We start from the raw sequence: 18,534 nt of genomic DNA on the forward strand, positions 1-18,534 counted from the left end.
ATCGGCAGTGCCAGGCAGAAACTGCCAATCTTTGCAGCGCTTCCCGGGACAGTTTGCAGCAAGAAAGAGGGTTTCTGCCGAGAGAGGACAATACTCACAGCTGGGCCAGGTTGACCGATTGGACCCTGCGGGCCGGTAGGACCTGGTGGACCCTGTCACGAAACAGAAGTGCAATGTCACCATTAGGAACACAGAGTAAAAAACTCACCTGGAAAAGGTGATGCCCTTCAACACAGCCTCCATTAAACAAGCATTAATTCCCAAAACAGAGAGGGAGGACAAGGTCAAGTCTCCCCTGACACACCAACATCCCTCAGCCCTGGTGCCAGTGGCATGGCAGACATGTCTAAACCAGTTTTTGCTCCAGCGAAGCAATATCACACCACTCATCTCTCTCTAGTGACTTATGTGTAATTTATTTTCCATTCCTCAGGCTCTGAGCAGCACATAAAGGGTGCATCAGTGTGATATAAGCAACTAGAAGAACTACAGCCAGACACCCAAGTTCAATGGCAAGGGCTGCTAATGTTTCACAGATATTTACACAGTACACGGGTGACATGGAAACATCTCAGTGTGTTCCTGGGAGCGGGAGCCTCACACTTCAGGCACTCACTCTTTTTTTACATCGTGTGGGTATTTGATGAAGCAAAGGAGAAGATGAAGCAGTGACAGAAAGAAATTAAAATGATATTGTTTTCTCTTTCCAGCAAGTCACACAACAAAACCACACTCCCCCAGGGAAGCAGCTACAACGACATCCACCCCACTCACCTGCTCCCCTTTGTCGCCCTTGCTGCCCTTCTGGCCAGGCTCCCCGATCTCGCCCTGCCAGGTACAAAGGGGCACAGTTAGTTCACTTGGTGACCACTTTCATATCTCAACATTCAAGCAATAGTCTTGTGTGCCTGCACCCTCATCCCAAAGATGCAAATTCCCACAGAAATACCACAGCATGTTCTAAAAAAGGCCAGAGATTTGGCCACTCTAGGTGTAACCAAACCCTTTTACATCCTAAAACTTTCCTTGGCTGCCATGCGATGCAAGAAGCATCATTTTGCAGACCCTGTTAGCACCGATGAGTGATTCATCCCAGCTAATGTTTTCTAAGAATCCTCCAGTTCAGAGGGGCTTAATGAGAGAGTGGGGAAAGGTAATTAATGTGGAAAGGGCAGGCACCCCCAGGCAGGCCACCTGCTACAGGCTTCGGGGGAGGCTAACTGGATTTCGGCAAGCAGTTTGGCTGGCAGAGAGCACACACAGCCCGATTTGCCTGCTGCTCCCCAGATCGGACGCCGCTGATCTCGTGGCATTGCAAGCGTCGTAAAATATCCTTGGGTTACGACCAGCAGCACATCCAACCCGAGGCGGTGGAAGCAGCGTGGTGGCAATGGGGCACGGTTCCCAGTTCCTTCCCAGAATGACCCTGCGCGGCAGGGAGCTGCTCCCACCTTGTCTCCATCCTCTCCAGGGGGGCCGACGGGACCTGCTGGACCCGGCAGTCCCACCGGACCCTGGATGCCATCCCGGCCAGCCGGTCCTTGAGGACCCTTCTCACCCTGGAAGCAGAACAAGCAGGCAGGTCACACAGAGCTCTCCTCCACCCTCCAACCAACCCATTACATCCCAGTAACATTTTATTCAGCTGCTAATGACCTCTGACTATATAGGCATGTATAGCAAAAACAGTTTCCAGCTGATATTTCATCAGGCTCTCTGTGCTCGCTGTCTGAAACAAGACAAAATTTCTCTCTCAAGAGATAAAGAAAGAACAAACAAATCTGAACGGTGAATACCCAGATCACAGCTGCAATTTCACTGCTATAGCAACATAATCAGATTTAATCTGAACCCTCTGCCATCTCTCTCTGGATGACAAACAAGACCCCAACTAATTTTTATTCCCACAAGCCAGTTTTTACTGATTCTCTTCCTGGCTGCCCCAGCACTCGGTGCCTGCTCCCTCCCTGGCTGATCCCCAGCTAATGGGGGTTTCTCAGGAGACCCCGAGCTCCCTCCTGAACTCCTGGACAAAGGAAAACACCTGAAGTGAATAAAGCAATCTCTGCTGGCCTCCTGCTTAAACATCCACCCATATTCCTCAGACCCGGAGCCTTCAATTGAATTTGTTTGTTTATACGAATTGAACAGTGAATATTTTTGTTTCCTCGTACATAATTTAATTGCATCTGAATCCTGGGTGCTCTCTTCTGAATAATTAGATGCCACATAAATTGCCTATTTATCTGTCCACTGATACATCATATAGGTACTTGGCAGGACAGATGTTCATAAAGCTGATTCACCAGGAAATTCTTGCCTCTGGACTAGCTGCTGGAGTTTCTAATAAGCCAGCAAATGTGGAATACAGTGGCTGTTAAACATTTTTGATAACAACAATCAATCAAGTAAGTATCCTCATGCCGTCTGAAATCACCGATGCCAGCATTTGCTCATGTTGCTGGGTCTGAAGCTGAGCTTAAGTTTGAGGCAGGCAACCCAGAAGTCCCTGCAAAACCATTTGGGTGTGAATTAGAGGCACAGCCTTCCTCCTCGGGACTGTCACTGTACTGTGCTCTTCAGGGACAGAAATAGTCATCCCAGCCCACTCTCTCCTGCCCGCACGTGACATTTCACGCGCGTGCCTGGGGAGTGAAAGACGTGAGAGTTTGCGCGGGCTGGCTGGTGAACGCTCAGGAGAGGGACCATATGGCAGGACTCAGCCGCGCTCTGCTCGGGCTCCTGCTGGGAGCAGCTCTTTCCACGGGTGCCAGCGGGATGCCTGGGAGCATCGATGCTGTGACAGCACGCAGCATCCCTGGAAGCGGAGCTGAAAACTCCACAGCACCTTTGTGGGGGTCCTTCAGCCGGGGCAGAACAAGGGTAAGGCTTTATTTGGGCTCAGCGGAGATCGCTGCTGCCATTCCATCCCTGTAAGCGGTGCCGGGGTTGGCTCACTTCTCTGCCCAGAGGCCTGTCCTTTGGCTGTTTGTCACTAGGAGGTCACACAGGCTGTCATTTCACCTCCTCAGTCCTCATCCCTTCTCATTGCCTGAAGACATTTCAGTCCCTGGGATCATATCCATTTTTGATAGCACGGGTGTCACAAACAGGGCAGTTGAGCAGGTAACGTTCAGCGGTTTGATGTACCCAAGATGAGAAAATTCCTTTCTAATTAAATTCCTTCTTTTTTTTTTTCTTTTTAAATCTTTTATACACCTACCCCAGGGAATGTCTCCATGCTCAGCTTCCTACTATACACATTTTTATTTGACACACAGCTGTTAATCTTTATACTGGTACTTACTGGGGCTCCCTTTTCACCTGCGGGTCCCGGAGGTCCCTGGGGGCCAGGTCGCCCTGGCAAGCCTATCGGGCCGGCTGATCCCGCAGGACCGCGCTCACCGGGAGAGCCCTGTTTGGAGAAGAAGGAAGGAAGCATTAACTGGAGTATCGAGCTTCATCTATATACAGACAGAAAGAAATCCAGCAGTAGGATGCTGTAAATGCATCGTCAGTAAAGTGAGCACATTTGATGGGGTGACTACCATGTGATGACTTAGTACCATCAGCCTAAGGGGTCCTGAAGATCTTTTTTAAATTAAAATCTCTGGAAGGGCTGGGTTCTCCTCCGGGTGGTGCAGGGAGCTCAGTTCCTGGGGGCACATTATCAGCTTGGAACAAGAGCATGAGCCATTTCATGGCCAATGCAGCAGGGAGGGTTGGATGATGAGTATTTTCTTCCATGAGGGCTGCACTGAGCACACATCTCAAGTGGGAACAACTTTCAGAGGGAGAGCAGGTGACTTAGAAGCAAAATTCTCGACGTCCTGAATCATTCCAGTTCCCTCAGCTTGTCACGTATGTTCATAGCTGACACGACAAAATGACTGAGCTATTACACGCGTGTCTTGTAAAATAAAGCAATATCCAGCAAGTCGTTAGTTAGTGCAAAGGAAATAATGGATAAAGCGCTGAGCTGTGACTAACCCTCCATTTTGGCTTGTCAAGCTTGTAAATGCATTAGATGGTGCCTTGTAAGGGCAAGGATACTCACTGCTGGACCTGGGGGGCCTGGGGGACCTTCGTTGCCTTTCAGCCCTGGAGCACCCTGGAGAGAGGAAAACAAAGTCATTTTGGGAGATGGGTGCTGCACCGCCTGGGCATCCTTCCCGCTGGAAGGACCGGGCAGCCTCTACTTACAATGGGGCCAGGGAGACCTCTCTCCCCGGGGAAGCCTCGCAAACCGGGGGGACCATCCTTCCCTGGGAGACCAGCGGGACCGGGGTCCCCCTGCAACGACAGCGATAAATAGCTGAGGATCTGCAGACTCCATAGAGACCCAGCTCTTCTCTCTGGGCTCAAGTTGTGATGAGACACTGCGAAGCATCATGTCTTTTCTGAATCATCCTTCTCCATCTCTGGGAGAGACGCAGGCGTCCAGGCTTGCGAGGAGGAGGAATTCAGTAGGCTGCAAGTCCCTACCTTGGTCCCTTCTTTTCCAGTAAGGCCAGGAAGACCTTGTTCACCTGGGGGACCTGGAGGGCCTGGATGTCCCCGCTCACCCATTGGTCCAGTCTCACCAGTCGGACCCTGAAGAAACAGAGATTGGGGAGAAGGTGTTGGGTATCAGCAGCAGAACCAATGAAGGAAGAGGTGCAGCCTACCAGTTTAGTCCTTTAGGTTGCAATGGGACGGAAGATGCTCCTTCCCTTAGCTGTCCCCTGCAGTGCCACCAGGAATCCCTGGAGAGATGCCTCCTTTGGCATCTAAAGGGACCTTATTTTGGAAGTGGGCAACATTGCACTTGGCAGACTGGAGGCACTGGGAACCTCTGGAATGAAAGCGTTCACATAAATGAGATACTATTACTACAACTATTATGCTTAGGTGTTTGTGGTTTTTTTTTGTTTTTTTTTTTAATTGAAAACTTCCTAAGTACTCTACAATCATGCTGATTCTTCCTTATATGGGGCATAAATAATGGATTAGGCTTGTACTACACAGCAATTACTGCCTGCCTCTGTGCTGTATGTGGGCACTAATGGTGATGAGTGTAACATAAGGCCCAGTGCAGAAGGTTCCCAAGTGGCCCATTTTGGAGGAGGACAAAAGCCATAGGCACAAGACTATAACATCCCTGCACGCTGATGTCTGTTGGGACGGTGGTTGTAATTCATGTCATGCTGCAGGGTGCCACTTAGTGTAAGCAGAACGATAACATTGCGATCGCTCAGCAGCCACAGATCACGCTAACTACACACAGCAGAGCCAAATAAAATTGCTATAGAACGTAATTTGCACTTGAGAAGACAGACACAGTCAGGGAATTGCCCCTAATCAGGGAATTTACAAATCAGGGACTTTACACTATCATTAAAGACGACAAATTAATTACTTTCTAATTAAAAAGCAACCTCCCCAGCAGTTCAGGGAAGAAGACTCACGCCAAGGCCAGTCCCACTCGGTCTAGGACTCTGCCTACAAAACTGATCCACGAGCCTTGCATGCCTGTACTTAAGGGGTACAAATTCTGGTTGTGCGGTTACTATTTCCAGATTGCACAGAGTTCATGGTGACTAAAAGAAAAATAGCCCAACTCTGACAGGATCTAGCAGCACTTTATGTTAGAGGGATGCATTTCTTCATAACAACATACAAGAGCACTCTTGCGTCACGCTTACACAGCCCTGAACGCCCCGGCAGCTGTACAGCCCTTTGAGATCACATTTAACACTCTGGTCGCTTAAGGTCTTTTGGTCAGGTTGTGTGTAGCTGGTCTCTCTCACCCTACACCAACTTTACACCAAGGTAGGTCTGTTAAGTTCACATGAGCCACCTTATTTACAGCAACCTTCAGGCACATTGTCTAAAATGCCATCCTAACGCCTCGACAAGGGGGGCTGGGACCCACTGGGCTATTTCATAGCCTGGCCAGGAATTTCAAAGCCATCAAGCTTGCTTCCACATGACTTTGCCTTCCCTGGAAGAAGAGTCTCTGTGCTGTATAACCTGCGGTCCCAGCAGCTCCAGCTGAACCATGAGAGCTGTGAGAGCCTGCTGTGCTGATCTGGTGAAGATGAGCTGCAGAGGGCTGGTGCAAGCATGAGCATTTGTTTCTTACCTGAGGGCCTACGACACCAGGGGGTCCTGGAGGGCCCGTCTTGCCTTGGAAACCCTGTTAGAGAAAGGTAAAAGAGAAAGAGATGACACTTCTGCCAAGCAGTACTCCAGCGAGGGTCACAGACTGCCGCCCGACTGCTCCTCCTCTGGTGAAACTACTGATCGGGAAGGGATGGACACCCGAAGACAAAAGAAACAAGAAACCAAACAGAAGGTGGAAAATACACCTTTGTACATTTATACAGGGGTCAAACAGAGGAAGAAAAAGAGATTCTCAAAGCTCAGCTCTGCTGTTTTGATGGAGCTACTGTGGTTTGGCTGAAGGACTGGCCACATATATAAAACCACTCAAAATCTATAAAGTAAATGGCTATTAAAAAGTCAGTGCGAGTTTCTTCACGCTAAGCAATTCTTAAAAGCCATTTCCCTTCTCCCGCTCCGTTCTGGTACTGGTTTAGGCTTAGATCTGGTTTAGGCTTAGCTCCCAGGAGCTTGGAGGCTGGGTGACCGTCTTCCACTTTCGGCACCAGCAGCACCAATCTCCAGCCCCGCTGAAGCCCACAACCCACCAGCCTTGGGGACTGAGTGGAGCTTTATTTCCTTCATCAACATCTGTTGAAAGAAATCACAAATGTGTTTTCTCTCCAAATGCTGCTGAGTAGCAAAGTCTCCATGACAGCTACTTATAAGGACATTCTGAAGAGTGACAATAACGAACTACCACCACTGCAATTGTTTAGCTCTCCTAAGCCACTCTTTAAAAAGTACATTAATTATCATTCTTACTATAGCATGCTGACGAGCTTGAGAAATATAATTTAGGGCACACAGGCTATTTTCTCATTGCCACAAAAGAGGATCAGATAAATCCCAAGCCAACGGTAATGTGTCATGCTAAAAAAACTACTCAATGCTATTCTAGCTGTCTGCAGATCACAGAAAATATCCTGTCATTGATGGGGAAATGGCAAAACATCTTTGCGAAATGAATGTACAATTTAAACTCTTATCATAGAAAAGTATTTCAGCCATTTCTGTGCAGGACTTTTCTTATTTATCTGAAGAAAAGGGTTTCCTTTTATCTTGTTTGAGCCTTGGGCACAGGGTTTTTAGAATTTTTCATGGTTTTTTTTAGATCCAATCTTTGTCAATCTAATATGGCCAAATATTTCAGCATCCTTCAGCTGGCCTATTTGCTACTAAATGAAAAGTAAAATAAAGGGAAGTATTTGACACACAGATTTCAAGTCTAGGTTTTCTTGCATGAAGGTCCAGAGTGCACTGACAAGGCTACTGATGTGGAAACAGTATTTAATTGTTTTGATGTTTCTCTCCTTGCTTTTTGGCACTGTGTAAGGAAAGGGGGGACAAAAAAGGGACTTCTGCTACCTGGGTCTGCACATGTCTGTGTGCACCCTAAGAAGATGCAGGGGAAAGTAATCTTTGCAAGTTTGTTCATGGCACAGATTAACAGAGTTTTTGTTTTCTGGAAGGATTTGCCTGTGATAGGTAAGCTACTGCTGCAATGACTGTAGAAAGCTATTAGGGAGTACTTTCAGACCCCAAATAATTGAAAGCCCATTCTCCATTCATATTCATGCAGACTTGGGAGTTTGATGCTTTATTCCAGTCTCCAAAGCTGCTAACAGCAGATGCAAGCAAAGTTTTTACTGCTTCTTCCGATTTGAATGTAGGTGTCCTGGATGTTACAGATAACGCCGTGAAAGAAAACTAAATGTCACAGCCAGGCTCTGGCAGGTGAAAACTCTTCTCTTCACCTTTAAGTTATCCTAACCTGAGGACTGTGTGTTTAAAAATACCACAATCATTGCCTTAAAGTCAGTGTTCTGGGGTGTAAATAAATATCTGGTGTTGCGCTTAGCAGTATTTGCATTGCCTTGCTTAGCAAATGCCAGGCAAGTTAATTAAATTGTCGTGTGATAAGTTGAGGGGAAAAAAAAATGCATAATGTGAAAAGCCTTTTTAATGCTCATTTGCTAGGAAAGGCAGTGGAGAAAAATGCAAAGCTGAGTAGAGGAAGTTGGGTTGGTTTTTTTTCCTGTAAAATAAACACAGAACAAAGAGTCTATCAGCTAACATGCAGCATGCAGTGTCGGGGAGAGGAACATACCAACAACAGCGAATGAGCTGGATGGTAAACAGCTGAGGAAAAAGAATAAACACCCCCAAAAATGCCAAACAGAAAGATACTAATTATTGCATGCAGAGGAACACATGGCAGAAGGGTCATTTTTGCTTAGGGTATCCTTCAAGCAAAAAAGGTGCAGAAAACAGACTACCAGAGATGCACGACAGCCAGGGTATCATACCTTCCACATGCCTCATCGTTCTCCTTTGGTGAGAAACAATGATTACATCTGTGCAACAAAACCTTTTAAAATGGACAAAGCAGTATGCGTACGATACAGTGAGGTACCTAAACAGCCAGGAGCCACTGCCTGGGTCGCAGCAAGGGATTATTGCTGGAGGGGGCTTAAGCAAAACTTGGTGAGGCCCTTGTGCATAGGTTTGGCTAAAAGGCAGCATCAGCAGAGGTGCTTTTGTTACTCGGGTGCTAAGGCAGCGGCTGATACACGAGCGTCCTGCAGTAACCGGTGCGGACAGAAAAACTAGAGCAAAACCACTGCACCCCTCGTCTTGGCCAGGAATTGCCTTCCTCTCTAAACAAGCACTGCCAAAACTGGGCTGTAATTCTTTTCTGCTGTGCAACAGTTCTTGGTGTTGGCCACATGGCGCATCAATAAGCGAAAGGCGTTTATTTCTCCCCATTGCAGGTTCCAGAGAAAATAAAAATGCCCCTGACCTAACGCAGCTGGGTACGGAAAGTTGAGCTTGCGAAGCATGGAGCCCGTCTCGCATGAAAAATCTCTGCTATCACAGCCCTAGATTTATGTCTCTGGAATAGAGAGGTGTAAAACCTGCACATCTCCAAAGGACAGAGTGGGAAAGAAAGCACAGATTTCACCCATAACGCTCCAGAGAGCAGAGGCGCAACCTTTACCCTCGGGAGGGCAAAGGGACGAGCACTTCGGTGAGTCCTTGGGGTACAACGCCCGGCCGCAGGGACTGCTCAGAAATCACCCCCCAGCTGCTTCTCCACCTCATGAAAGCAAGCACCACATCAAGTGCTGGTGCTGACCCAGACTCGGCCCCAGCCAACATCCTCCTGCCTCGCGAGGAGCTGCCTCTGCAGCACCCGTCACAGCAGAAACCCAACTGCCTCCGATGCCGGTCATCGGCATCACTACATCTCTCCGTTCATATTTTCTCCGTGCATGATGCACGTGTTGATCTCCACAATCTACTAAAGGGACAGAGAGAGATGAGTCGGTGCATGACCTTCACCTAAATCATCATTAGACCGACCCGTCCTGCTCAGAAGAGGGTTGCTTCCCATAGATCATCCCGTGCAGCTGGAGAGACACAGACCTGCCAGGAAACCAAACGTGTGGCCACATCTCCCCAGCTGCACAGAAGGGTTTAGAAAAACCAACCGGCAAGACGAGACTCAGGACTAATGATCTGCCCGAGATTTTTGGCTACTTACAGTTTCTCCTCTCTGTCCGGGGTGACCAGGCAATCCATCCTTCCCAGGAGGACCCTACAGCAGAAAACCAGAGTGAGAAGGAACACGACCAAGTGCTCAGTAGTAAAACCGTGATCAGGACTGAATCAAATCTGCTTGCCTCCTTGCATTAGTTCCCATCCATTTTACAGTGAAATGGGGGTGCTCAGAACCCTAAGAGGTATGGCCCTTTCCCACACATCTCTCAAAGGAAAGATTTATCTTACAGGTCCAGAGCAGGAGCGAGCTGTTCACCAGAGGGAAGGAAATCACTCCAAAAAGGTTTCTGAGGTCCCCCACCAGTGTATAATAATTGCAGAGACAGAAGTGTTACTCTGTTGTGCTGTCCTCCCAGTATACAGAGGGAAAATAAGGAACAGAGCAACCATGAAAGATCCTAGCCATACTGAGTCATTAGGAAATGAACATTTATAATCAGCCGCAATTTACTTGGTTATTTAAAATCTTAAACCGTCGGGTTATTATCAGGATGTCTCAGTAATGCCTTTTACTGGGTACGTCACCGCTTGTCAGAGAAGCAGCTAAGACTGAGCTGGCACAGGCAATCACAGCTGGATGGGAAAGACTTATGTATTTCTTTGCATGTTCAAGAGAGTTACTTACAGGGGGGCCTTTTGGTCCAGGAAATCCAGTCGGTCCTTGAGGCCCTGGTGGTCCCTGGGATGCAAAACAAGCCAGAAAACATGGTTAAGGAACCTATAATGCTTTACTATGAAATACTAGCTCTGTGTGAACAGCAGATGAGCACAAAGATATGGAAAGCCAGCTACTTCTACCCCAAAGAAATGCCCCAAAGTGCGAGATGCAGCTGCACGGGGCCACCCCTTGTAAAAAATACATGGAGAGATAAGAACCAAGGGGCATGTTTAACTGAGTGGCCTGTCCAGCTGCAAAAAGCCCTACAAACACGAAGAGGGCTCTCAACCGCTTTGTACCCTTCCCTCACAGTGCCATGAAAAATAGGTCTTTTCCCATCCCAGCTCAAGTAAGAGCACATGGGAGCTACCAGCTCGTGCAGGAATGAAAAAGAAGAGAGCCCGGTGGCTTTGGGGCCAGTGCTGCAAGGCAGCTGATGCTCTTCAGCACGCTGCTGCACCGGAGCGGCATCAGCAGCAGCCCCTGCCTCGCCCCTGTGGTCACAACCAGCAGATGCAAAGCAGGGACCAATTTCATATATTTCCTCCCTCAACAATTTTATAGAAAATTTACAAACAAAACAAAACCCAGGAAAAAAAAGAGACCTCTTTCCACACAAGCACGTTTCACCTCGTATTTCTAAACAGATTTTTCCTTTTTGCTGACTGAAGTATGCTACGCTGCACCCTGGCTCCAGAGAGCTCCCTACCCCTCTCTGCTTAACAGGGTACTCGGTAGGATGCTCGCTGCAAAAAACCCTCAGCACCACCTCAGCCCTGCAAACCTGCCTCGTCTGCTGTGTTAAACTAACAGGCTTGGATTGAGTCCTGCTTTAGCCCAACCAGCTCGTCTTACCCTTTCGCCAGGAGGACCAGGGGGGCCATCACCACCAGAGTTGCCCTTTTACGAATAAACAAAACAACACACCGTTAAAAATACATATATCACCATTGCACAAGACTTCAAATGGCACCAAGCCCACGGTGACACCACACCCCACCGGCTCCCCCAGCCCCTCTCTATTAATAATTCTGTATCAGGAGCGGCATTCAGTGACATACGAGCAGCTGCTTGTTTCCCCCACATCGCTTAATAAAAATACAGGAAAGATAACGTCAGCGAGCTCAGGATATTTCCACGAGATAACGGCCTCCCTCTGAGAGATAAATGCCGCCGCAAAGATGAAGTATTTATCAAAAATTCATGCCAACACAAAGCCGAGACATTTATTTTTAAATCCGGCAGTGCGGTGGTGACGATGTCTCACTACAAAAGCTTTGCTTCCATCATGCGTGGTGATTGATGGTCACTTAATTGGTCTCTGCAGCAGGTTCTGGAGCTGAGCGTGCCTCCAGGTTGGCTGGCAGAAAAATACTTATCTTGCCCGGTGACCAACCATGGGCCAACAGTGTGCATGCAAAGTGGCTCAGCAGGGTGCAATGTTCTGGAGCCCAGCAGTAATATATGCCCCTTCACCCATGGCACAGCTTAAGGCCTCTAAGGTGGTTTTAAATGCTACTTAAACACCAAAAAATAGGGCTTAGTGGAAGCGTCAGTGGATCGTAAGGTTGTGCTGGTCCCTGGCGTGGGGGTGCTCCCTCCTCTTCGGGTTGCAACGGCTCTTAATTGGTGCATGCACTTCATGTCCTGCTGAAACGTGGGCTGACACATTTTTAGGATCTGTGCATATACTTTACGGGTGGGTTATGAACCATTTGGCTGGGCAATGAAGATCAGGAGAGAAGGGAAATGGAGGGCGATGAACCAGAGAGTCTCTTATACCAACACTTTTTAGGACAATTCCAGTAGGCTCCCCAAAACCTTACCTTTGGGCCAGGTTTCCCAGTGCTTCCCCTAGGGCCTCTTTCCCCACGTGGACCCTTAGAAAGACACAAAAGATGACGTTTTAGCCCTTCTTGCTACCCACAGCACTACATTGTGACCAGGCAAAGCACCCAAATGCCTGAGCTGCACCGGATCAACAAGCCATCCCACCAGCAGCACGGGATAACAGGAGCCTTCGTCACTGCCACCGGACATCTGATGACCTTCGACCACGTTCACTGGTGAGCCCCAGCCCCAAATCACTGTGTCCCCTCTGCTTAGCTTTAACTGCTGAAGGCCAGATCCTACCCAGTGAGGACACAAATCGGATCCCGCTTTCCCCTGGCCTCGACAAGCTTTCCAAATGCACAAGAACGAAGAAATGGAACATTACCGTTGGACCGCGCTGCCCCCTTGGACCTGGTTTGCCAGGTGTCCCCTGCAATGAAAAAGAAACAAAGAGGAGTTAGCGGCCGGCATTGCAGGCTGAGTTCGCAGCAGATGAACCCGCAATGGAGCCTGTTACACACAGACTGTCCTCAAAACCTCTCCGGTTCTCATTCGCAATGAAAAGGACAACAGCAGGTTTACTTTTGTCTCACGATTCTTATATTTATTTTAATTTATAATGCTTGGGCAGGTCTGGACGGTAATCCCAATGCCCAGATTACATCTACCACCTGACGGAAGGAATCTCTTAAGAAAAAGTATCCCGACCATGCAGTCTCCTAAAAAGCCAGCCAACACACCAGAGCCAGAAAAAAGCTCTTCAACTTTGGGACCCCAAAACCTATAATCCCTTTTCCCACTGATCTCTGTTCATCCCTTCACCCAGCTCCCGACATAGGGAAGGGCTGGTCCTCGCACACGTGTTGCAAGACCTGCACTATTAAATATTTAAGGAACGACAGCAGCAGAGCAGGATTCCTGCCCTGAGCAGTTATTTTACGCCACACAAGCCAATTAAGCTGCCCCACATATTTACAAATCTTTCTTCATCTCTGTGAACTTTGTGCTAAACAAGTCATTTAAGACATTGTTTTGCAGAAGCGACAAAGCAGCAGGCTCATGAGATCTGACAGATGCACTCAGCTTCCTGTAATGGGGAACTGTGATTAATTCTGACAGAAAAAAGACAGAGATGGCTGGGTCCTAAATCTGGCAGTGCGTTAAGCTCCATTACCTTGCGCCTAAAAGAAAACTAATGGCCTAGAGCTTGCTCCCTGAAAAGCACTATTTTGGCTAGTGTTAAGTTACCAAAATAATTCCAATAGATTGAACTTTCTTCCTTTGGACCTGCAGTCCACTATTGTTACCTATCACCTATTAAAGGAAGGGGGAGAGAGACTTGCCTTCTATGTAAGGAACACACAACGCTTAAAATATCACTTGCCATTTTCTGCCCCAAATCCATCATCTCACAATCTTGCCTTCTTGTATTTGGCACTCATTAACCAGGCAAACATAAAACAGGAGCTGGAAAACTTTACAATCAACTTTCTTCAAGCTACTAAAATTAGTCCTGCTGAATCCTCCTTGTTCTGTGGCTGCATTTAATAAACCCTGCTGGCATAGCTTTTTTTAATTAATTACAAAAGTCATTTTAAAGTACTCCAGCTGGTTTTCCTTTAGCTACAGGAGACTAAATTCAGAGCAGGTGGAGAGGAGTGTGTGCCACCTCCCTGCAGGTAGCCCCACACACTCCTCTCCTCCTTCCTCAATTCTATTTTTAAGCAAAATTTTCCCCTGCTTATTGCTATCATTAATCATGCATACAGCACTGTGTACTGTTGCGAAGAATTTATATAGCACTGTAAATGTACACAGACCTATATTTCTCAAACAGGGATACCGAGGGAAAGGCATCTAAATTCAGATTATTTTCTAGGCACCCAAATAAATGGTTGGATTTCGATACCTCCATGCACGCCCCAGGCTCTGCGAGACTGGGCGAGCAGGGAGATCTATTACCCCGTGCTAATGGCAGGGGCTTATTAGCTCTAAAAATAAGACCGCTTATTCACGTCTAACTATTGATTTTATGATCAGGTCCTGAAAACATCCAAGCAAGCTCACCCCAGCTCACCTTCGGCTACGGGCAGCTGGGTGAGAACAGGCACGGTAAGGAGCAGTCGCTCGCTAAAACTATCGTGATATTTAACAGGTCACACTTCTCCAGAACCACCAAACATCCTATTTTTTTTTCCCCATTTTTAACTTTGCCAGCCCTTTTGTGCAGCTGAACAGCCAGAAGCTGCGGTTTCAGGTTTGGGGAGCTTTGGTGCTGCAGGCTCTGCCAGCACCAAAATTCAGCTGCCTGCGCTGGCGGGATCTGCTGGTACTGCTCTTCTGCCTTTGGGTTTCACCTTTTTATTTATTATTTAAGGACTTGGGAGGACTACTTGTGTTGCTGAAATAATGAGCTGGAAAGCTTATTTCCATTCCTAGATGATGACGATCGTAAGAGAAACGTGTGATTCATATTATTTTGGACATATAAACAACTGCGTTGAATAGCATAATAGTAATATCGTGTAAAAAAAGACAAACAAATGATTTTTGGTTGTTTCAGCTGGGCTACTCCCCACCATGCAGTGGAGAAGCAAATCTTAGAAACTCTCTTTCTTGACTATATGTGAACATGCTCATAAAAATAACAAATTTAGTGGTCTCAGGAGAAACAGAGAGGGATTTATCAAGTCTCACTCAACAAGGCTTAAATTAAGTTGATGGTCCCCATTTGGTTTGGCGCAGTGTGATCCCAGCTCTGTCTATTGTTCTGTATATAATTGCTTTTCACTTATTTCAAATCGGATACTTGGGAGCAAAAAAGAAGAAGGATACCAAAACAGTTACTGAAAACCAGTACTTCTGCTATTCCTAAAACAATTTCAAGCTGGGCTTCTTTTACTAAAGCAGAGACTTGACCATGAAAATATTCTCTCTCTCTCATACACAAATACACTAATAAAACGAGTGCAAGCTGCTGAATTGGGTGTAAAATGGCAGAAATGGTTCAATCACACATTGCAGAGAAAAACCCTAAAATTACCATAAAATATACCAGCATATTTCTATTTGACAGACGTGTGCCAGACTGTACTCCCCATTAGGGGTCGGGGTGCCAGTCCCTGTCCCTGCACAAAAACCCCCTCATTTCTCCCCAAATTCCTGTCTCCTTCCTTTACACCAGTTGTTTCGGGGCTGCCGGTACAGCGGTGCCAGCCCCACCGCACCGTGCTCCGCAGCCTGTCTTGGCCCAGCTGCACCTCAGCTCCGAAGTCAGGACAATACGAGCTGCCCTGTCTCTTCCCAGGCTGGGCTTGAAAAGCAAAAAATCCTTTTCAATTCCTAAACTGATGTGTGGCATGCCGGGGGGTGTAACTAAGTGTCTCACTACCTCCTCCTAGGAGCACAAGGCTCATTTAGAATAAAAGGGAGCAAACTGCTGATTTTGCCTTTTCTTGTCTTGCCATCATTGCCTCGGTCCTAAAGTTGAGCCTTTTCCCAGGGCGCTTGCTCCCTCCTCAATCCCTTTCAGGCTGGACATTGCCAAAATTCAACAAGCCTAACCCTTGGGGGTTTTTCCCATCTCATAAACGACCAGCTCCTAGTACCTACTCTACTCCCTGAAAGGTTTCCCATCCCAGTGATCTGGCTCTTCGTCCCACCAGAATAAAATTAGCAGATGGAGCAAGAGGGGTGCAGATGCTGGGGGATGCAGAGCAGCACATCTTCGCCCCGCTGCGGTGCCAATGCCCTGTTTTACACCACCCGAAAATCCAGCCCAAGGATTTTATTGCTGTATGTTTGATAAGGCGGGCGGTAATTATAGGGCTACAGCGAATTCAAGGCTGTCGTGGCAGCTGCCTTATTCATGGCCTCCCTCCTCCCGCTCGGCTGGAGTGGAGGGAGGGGAGAGGATGCCGCATTTGTAGTTCAGAATGAAATGAAAATTACTCAGTGGAAAAAAGAAAGGGGGGGTGGATATAAACCAAATTTCAGTGGCATGATATTAATGCAGTGCAAAGTGATTTATATTTTCTGGGCTCCTATCAAACACGTCTGTTAAAAGTCATTTGTATTTAAATGAGAGCAAAAAGGAAACTAATTCCACTCGCTCTCCTCACTCCCCCTTTTTGTCCCTGTGACCAGAGCTGGTACAGAAAATGACTTTATGCTTGTGCTGTGAATCCCCTACTTCAAGCATGTCTTCCACAAAATAAAAGAAACACCGGTGTATTTAGAGAATCCCCACTCAGGAGCAAAGTCTGTGGAGGTGGGGTGAGAGGTAGAGACAAGTCTAGAGGACAGAGCCCCCACATTTTAGGGGTGTTTATGAATTTAGAATAGCTCCACTTATTAAAAGGAGGAACTTGTAAAAGTGTTTTCAGCTATGTATTTTGAATCTCAAGTTAGGCTAAAGATGGTTCTTGCTGCTTTTGAACAGATTCACCCATCTCTAATAATTACCGTTAATTAAAAAGCTCTTTGTGCCCCGAGCAAACTCTGACAGTGCAGGAAGGATTCAGGTTCAGAGAAATCTCTTAAAATATCTTGAGGGAAAAATTTCCAGTGCTTAATTGGAAAGCTGTTGTCTGCAGAGCTGCCTGTGCTATTACTGGCATCCTCCTCTCCCAACAGCCGGCGTCAGGAGCCTCTTGCCGGTCCTGTGCTCCCTGCGCCGAGGACCATCGATCGCATCCCGGGATGCGAGCCAGCGGGACGACCCTCTTTGGGCAAGCCCTTCGTGCAAAAGCGACCAGAGCATGAGCCCAGCAGCTGCCTGCAACGGAGCATTCCCCACGTCCTGCCCAAGGACCTTTCCTTGGAGAGAAAAAAAAATTAGCAAAGCAGCTAGACAAAGCCGCTCTTACCCGTGTGCCCTTCTCTCCGTTGGCTCCTGGAAATCCTGGGAAGCCGATTGAGCCCTTGGGGGAAAAAGCAAAGAGAGAGAAAGAGGTTCAAGACACTGAAAGGGGCAGCTTTCTCCATCCATGCCAGGCGTCTGCTGGCCTGGAATAACCCCCAGTGAGCACCCGCTGACGTCTACAGCTCCCAATGCTTTTTTTTTTTTTTTTTTTAAACCTTCCTTTAATAAAAACAAAACTAAAGACAGACCTGGAACGACCTCAGAAACTAAATTTCATCCAACAATAACACACACACACACAAAAAAAAAAGGTCCATGCCTCATTAGGAGTCACTGCAAAGGCCCAAGCCCAGGGTTGTACCGGGCGCCTGGGGAACAGGCAGGCTGTTGGTTTTTAGCTCCTAAATCACTATGTTGCCCATGAAAATTTAACTCCTGGCTTGTTCCTTTCTGATGTGAGTGCCTGGAGAATAGCTGCTGCTGCTGCTTTTAAAATATGAATTAGTCAAAGAAATGCAAAAAAAAAAAAAAAAAAAAAAAAAGCTACCCCAGATATAAAATGCAAATTAAAAAATAAACCATCAACACCACAACCAGGAAACAATCTCTTGCAGATAATTATGTCTCCAGTGCTAAACAAGCCTGGTTTTTTTTTTTTTTTCCAAGCAATGAACATGAATAATAAAATATGATTCTTAAAAAAAAAGTTAACAAAAACATAAGTTCCCAAAGCCTCCAGGGCGTGTAAAAACTGGGCTGCAGCCTTAGTCTATGTAGTGGAATTCACAGTTTTTAAGTTAAAAAGAACATTTGAAAATGGCCCAAACGGAGGTGGGCGTGTAGATAAGATACAAAGGATGTTTGCAAATCTGCAAATAGCAGTTTTATTTCAATTTCAGGGAGACCCTGATTCATTAGCTATTCTCCTTAATTAATTAGTTAATGCTAGCGCAGATCTTTGAAGATATAAAACATAATACAAGGAGAAGGACTATTATACCTATTACTATCATGAAGGCTCACACGGAGCCTGTTTATATCCATCCCCAGAGCAGTCCCGCACGCCCTCGCGTCCCACTGCCTCTCTTCCCACCGCTTTGCAGGAGACTGCAACGATGCAGAACCGGTCACCGATTTCCACCAGCAAAGGGCTGGGAGCTATTTTTTACCCATCTATGAATTTGTCCTGCACGGGTGGGAAGGAGGGAGCGCGCGGTGGGAAATGCTGCCGTTCCACCTTGTCCCATTCGCAGGGGATTGAGCCTTCTGCATGGTACCACCATCAGAGTCTGCTGGGCTCCCCAGCACAGCCCACACCTCTTCGGGGCTGAACCCGGCCAAGTTACCTTTGGGCCCTGCCTGCCCGGGTAGCCGGGCAGTCCTGGCACGCCGAGTTTTCCCTGAAATACAAATAAAAGAGTGTTAGTGCCGGCAAGCCGCTTGCGAGCAGCTTCAGATTTGCACCAGCAGA

The 18,534-nt window shown here is 47.3% G+C and overlaps 1 protein-coding gene across 2 annotated transcripts in view; it reads right to left on the reverse strand.

Moving 5' to 3' along the window:
• Positions 1-18,534, reverse strand: part of COL5A1 (collagen type V alpha 1 chain) — a 159,315-nt gene that overhangs the window by 21,448 nt on the left and 119,333 nt on the right. For both annotated transcript variants that reach the window (XM_052814842.1, XM_052814841.1), the window contains exons 31-45: positions 18,410-18,463; positions 17,068-17,121; positions 12,585-12,629; positions 12,193-12,246; positions 11,222-11,266; positions 10,334-10,387; positions 9,692-9,745; positions 6,125-6,178; positions 4,486-4,593; positions 4,204-4,293; positions 4,058-4,111; positions 3,308-3,415; positions 1,452-1,559; positions 775-828; positions 99-152 (exon numbers count right to left, since the gene is read on the reverse strand). In XM_052814842.1, the coding sequence (XP_052670802.1) occupies positions 99-152; positions 775-828; positions 1,452-1,559; positions 3,308-3,415; positions 4,058-4,111; positions 4,204-4,293; positions 4,486-4,593; positions 6,125-6,178; positions 9,692-9,745; positions 10,334-10,387; positions 11,222-11,266; positions 12,193-12,246; positions 12,585-12,629; positions 17,068-17,121; positions 18,410-18,463 (990 nt within the window). The remainder of the gene's footprint in view (positions 1-98; positions 153-774; positions 829-1,451; positions 1,560-3,307; positions 3,416-4,057; positions 4,112-4,203; positions 4,294-4,485; positions 4,594-6,124; positions 6,179-9,691; positions 9,746-10,333; positions 10,388-11,221; positions 11,267-12,192; positions 12,247-12,584; positions 12,630-17,067; positions 17,122-18,409; positions 18,464-18,534) is intronic.

The sequence above is a fragment of the Harpia harpyja genome, chromosome 19 (assembly GCF_026419915.1).
Source record: "Harpia harpyja isolate bHarHar1 chromosome 19, bHarHar1 primary haplotype, whole genome shotgun sequence".
NCBI classification, from domain to species: Eukaryota; Metazoa; Chordata; class Aves; order Accipitriformes; family Accipitridae; genus Harpia; species Harpia harpyja.